Source organism: Pinus tabuliformis, chromosome 6, assembly GCF_031772625.1.
Source record: "Pinus tabuliformis cultivar Carrire ecotype Pingquan chromosome 6, CPIR1, whole genome shotgun sequence".
NCBI lineage: Eukaryota > Viridiplantae > Streptophyta > Pinopsida > Pinales > Pinaceae > Pinus > Pinus tabuliformis.
In genome coordinates this window covers 1,324,726,445-1,324,730,829 of record NC_142292.1, presented here as the reverse complement: position 1 = coordinate 1,324,730,829, position 4,385 = coordinate 1,324,726,445, and the positions used below count along the sequence as shown (strand labels likewise).

The window sequence follows — 4,385 nt, the reverse complement described above, 5'->3', positions numbered from 1 at the left end:
GATTATACAGCACTAGCAGCCGGACATCACTCTCGGCCTAAGTAGTCTGTTCCAGGTTACCCACAATATCACCCATTTCCAGACCCCTTCTCTAATGCCCAAGAGTCTTTGTTTATAGCCGATTTACATACTTAGGAAATCCAAGAAAAAAGTTGGAATCCTCGACAATTGACATTTATGAACAGAGTTATAAAACACAAACCATAAGGCGTTACAAAGGATGTCTTGAGTGACGCATTAAATGTAATCATGCATAATAGCTACCTTTAATGTGAACATGCATAATGCTATGCATTAAGGTGAACATGCACTAGTAACTATTATGCTAAGTAAAGAAAAAATGATGCTCTAGGCATAACTATTATCACTAACAAAGTGGGTTATCTTTTAATATTGTAACAGAGACCATTTACCTTATTTTCCAGCCTATATATACAAATAGAGTCAAGCAGAGCTACAACAATTACAAACTCAAATAGTGGCAGATCTGTGAGGTCGTGCTACCTCGTACACGTGACCACAAGGCCACCCTGATTTACTAGTTCTCACTCCCATCGTAGAGGGGAAGCTACCATTCCCCACACAAACGTCATGCACAAAGTGCACATCGCTAGTTTTCTTTCTTCCTCAAGACTCATCGGCCTCCTATGCCAGGAAAGCCACAACACAGAGTTCCCATGCCCCCAGGATTACAAAATTGGGCCCTCTTAGCCCAAATCACTCCTCAAAGGACATTGTTGTGTACTCAATGTCATTTATGTTGAGTGGAAAAAAGATACTGTGATATTGATGCAATATCAGATATCAGATAGGCGTTTGGGTGAAATATCGGATATTTCCAACAGTCCTCGACGGGATTTAATTGAAGAAAACATGGCAATGTACTGATTCAATCCCTTGGTTTAGTCTCTTCATCTACCCCATAAAACTTGGGCATCAAAATTCTGTTAAGAATCCACTGATCAACACGATTTATATCTTCATTACCTTGATTTCCATCATTCCCATGAAAGGCCCATCCTCCTATTAATGTTCCCTGCAAAAGGAGTTTTATTACCACGTCAATTTGTCTCTCTTCTGATATTAATCCTCATTACTATTCCTGTCTCCCCATCCCTTCTGTCCATTGTCGCAATTAATTATGCAGAGTTTGATTCATTTCTTCCATGGCATCCCTCATCCCCTCTAAGGGAGTCCTTATGGCTTCTTCCACAATAATGCAACATTTAACTTCTAGTTATCTAACCCATGAGAAGCTGAAAAAAAGCCATTGTTGGTGACCACCCTCAAGGCCAAGAAAGTGGCTCAGATATCATAGGGCACCAACAACAGCGACAGCGGCAATAACTGTACCAGCAACAACAAATTCAGTACTAACAATAGAAACGTCAAATCAGATTATACAGCACTAGCAGCCTGACATCACTCTCGGCCTAAGTAGTCTGTTCCAGGTTACCCACAATATCACCCATTTCCAGACCCCTCGCTACCAGAAGTTGACGCCCATCAATCACCATTACCGTCACTGCTCTGCAATTTCCATTTCCCCAAACCACCTTCTTGTCCTTCAAAATCCCGGCCTTCGTCTCTCGAAAGGCCTCCACGATTGCTTTCTCCGGATTCGACCAAAACCCCGGCTTCCACAGGAGACCACAAAACCATGGCAGAACCATTAATGAAATTATGTAATTAGCATCCTCTGAAAAAAATTCATAAATGAAAATCCCCAAATCAATAACAGCTTATTTTCCCCCTCTTACCTGTTTCAAAATATTAGAGAAAAGGTTCCTCTGCAGGTAACGCGGCACATTAACGTGGCCTGAATTAGGGGCAGAACTGTAAATGGCGAATAACCCCATATCTCTGTTCTGAAACTTTTTCGTCTCTGCTACAGTACAGCAGTCGCGGCAGCGATGACCGGAATAATTGCCATATGCCACTCCACGGATTTGATTTTGCGTACATGATTGACTGCCAGCCGGTGACGGATCATTCGAGGTAACAGGAATTTGCTGCAACTGAGGTGCCATCTTCAAATTTTTCACATCGAGATTCAACTATGTCTTTCTCCCTTCACAGTTAGACGGTGGCTCTTCTAAATGTGTGCATTTTCATGAATATTTAAACGAGCGAGGGCAAGTGCAAGGTCTCACACGGAGAAGAAAGACAGGAAGAGTCTCTGCAGGGAAGAAAGACATGAAGAGTCTCTGCGAAGAGTGTCATTGCTAGCAGAAGAGTCTCATCGCCAGCAGGCAGTCTCTGCGAAGAGTCTCATCGCCAGCAGGCCAGGCCTGGCTTTTCATGGCCCATTACCATGGGAAAAAAACCATTTTTCTATGAAAAAACAAATTAAACGAATGGCAGAAAACACTCCAATCATCTAACACACATAATCAATGGCTCAGGATCGCACACGTCACATTTTAGGGATGTCTTTCTCAGAGGGAACGCCTTAGGGCGTAATTGAAAACAAACAACAATATCATTGATTAATAGATATTAGGGCACAGTGGAATCGAACCGCCAACCTCCTACATGTAAAGTGAGTGCTCTTCCATTGAGCTAGCTCCCTTTAAAGAATTATGTGATTAGGTCGGGAAGCTAGAGGATGTGATAGAAATATAGGAGGCGATGATGGAGCTTCAGGAGGGTTGCCAAGATGAAATGGATAGCACAATCAAAAAGTAATTGAAACTATAAGGCATATGATCTAGAAGAGATTACAGTCTAATATGTGAAGAGAGTAGTTTTATTCTTCCCATATAGATCTGGACTCACATGCACAATCATTTAGGAAAGGAATTACATTAGAATGGGGTTGGGATTTTCCCTTTTCAATTGCTTCAGATGAACCTACCAAAATCGACAACTGAGACAAGATGAACTCATTTGAAAGATGAATTTTAGGATCCCAAACATTTATGGTTTCTTTAGCTCCATAGTACTTGTCTCCTTGAACAAAATTTATCGCATGCTGAAACAACAAGAGTACATATAAGATTACAGAATGGAAGACATAACTAGTTCTGACATTTTAGCTAAAACTAAAAGAAGAGGAGCTAACTTGATGCTCACTTTCATTGAGTAAATAAGTATCTACAAAGTTAGGCCTCCAGCGAATGATTCATGATCCTTGCTCCAAATAAGTTCTTAGCTCTTGTTAGGACTGTAATAGAAATGGAAATAATCTTATGTTAGATAATCGTAATCAATGATTCAGTTCTACTAGTAATCACAATTCATTCATTATAACAACTTCTATAGCTTTTAATGTACATTTTCTTAATGGTGTATAAGATATGTGGCATATTCACCACACAACACTAATCTATTGGAACAAAAAAAACATTTTAATCAAATTATAAATGAAAATTCAATTTAAAATGGAAACAATGGTATTCTACTAGGAAAAAGGGAATTAATCCACCACTAAAAATGCATGAACATTGAAGAGGAACTATTAATCAAATCCAAGAATCCTAGCTAACACTATAACAACTATCATAGAATGGGCCTTGCCTCCTTAGATAAAGCACTAGAAAGGGCTATAGTAGCTATGGATTAACTTTATGCACACATAAAAATGTGAATAGGAACCATGCTCGAGAATGTTTAATTAAACAATAGTTTGAATACAAGAAATAATGTTTTTAATGTATTATGTCCATAGCTATACAAGAATAGCTTCTCTAATTTTATTGTGACTCCTAGATTCTATACTAAAACAATATATATTTAGACACTTGATAACCAATGGTTCTAAATCTTTGTTATGAGCTATTAAGAAAATATTATTTGTATCCTTTGCATTTGGCACAAGGAGTTTTAGGTTCATCAACCCATGACCAATGATGTTCCTAATAAGACAAGTATATGAATATCAAAGAAGGTAGAACTTGGTTAAAGAGGTTGGAACATTCGTATAAACAATACAAAGAGAGAGAAGGTACTGAAAGCTTAAGCGTGCTTTGAAAATATGCAATTTGAAGCTATAATAGAAAACAATATTTACAAATCTGCACGGGATACTTATAGATGTGCAATTTTTAACCTCAAAAACAAAAAATTACATGTTTCTTTTAATTCAAATTTGATGGGTAGCTTTCATCCATTGGGGGAGAAATAATATGAGAAAGCTAACAAGGAAAGTATAACTCAAATCTCGTTAACTCCAAAAACATTCATATCAAAATGAAAAGAACTAGGGAACACTTAGAGAATGTTAAGATCTCTATTTATAAAGGGTGCAAGTACATAGTCTAATGACCTGAAATTAACACGCTCTGAAAAGAACTCATGGTGGAATACATGTCAACCCTTAATTTTTCTCTCCTGGCGTGATTTGGATATATTCATGTCAATAATTCTAAACAAATTCAATCACT

General features: G+C 38.1%; 1 protein-coding gene across 1 annotated transcript; it reads right to left on the bottom strand.

Annotated features, from left to right (window-relative positions):
• Positions 1 to 574: 574 nt before the first annotated feature.
• Positions 575 to 1,907, bottom strand: LOC149263489 (putative protein phosphatase 2C 44). Its single transcript, XM_089387930.1, has 2 exons — positions 1,761 to 1,907; positions 575 to 1,637 (listed from the first exon to the last, which is right to left on the bottom strand). Exons 1-2 carry the CDS (start codon positions 1,857 to 1,859, stop codon positions 1,434 to 1,436), a joined length of 303 nt encoding a protein of 100 aa, XP_089244056.1. The 5' UTR covers positions 1,860 to 1,907; the 3' UTR covers positions 575 to 1,433.
• Positions 1,908 to 4,385: the final 2,478 nt, after the last annotated feature.

Coding starts and splice junctions, on each gene's coding strand:
- LOC149263489 (XM_089387930.1), bottom strand. CDS start 1,859: ATGGGGTTATTCGCCATTTACAGTTCTGCCCCTAATTCAGGCCACGTT. Junction 1,638..1,760: donor TCTCTAATATTTTGAAACAG/GTAAGAGGGGGA, acceptor CTCCTGTGGAAG/CCGGGGTTTTGGTCGAATCC.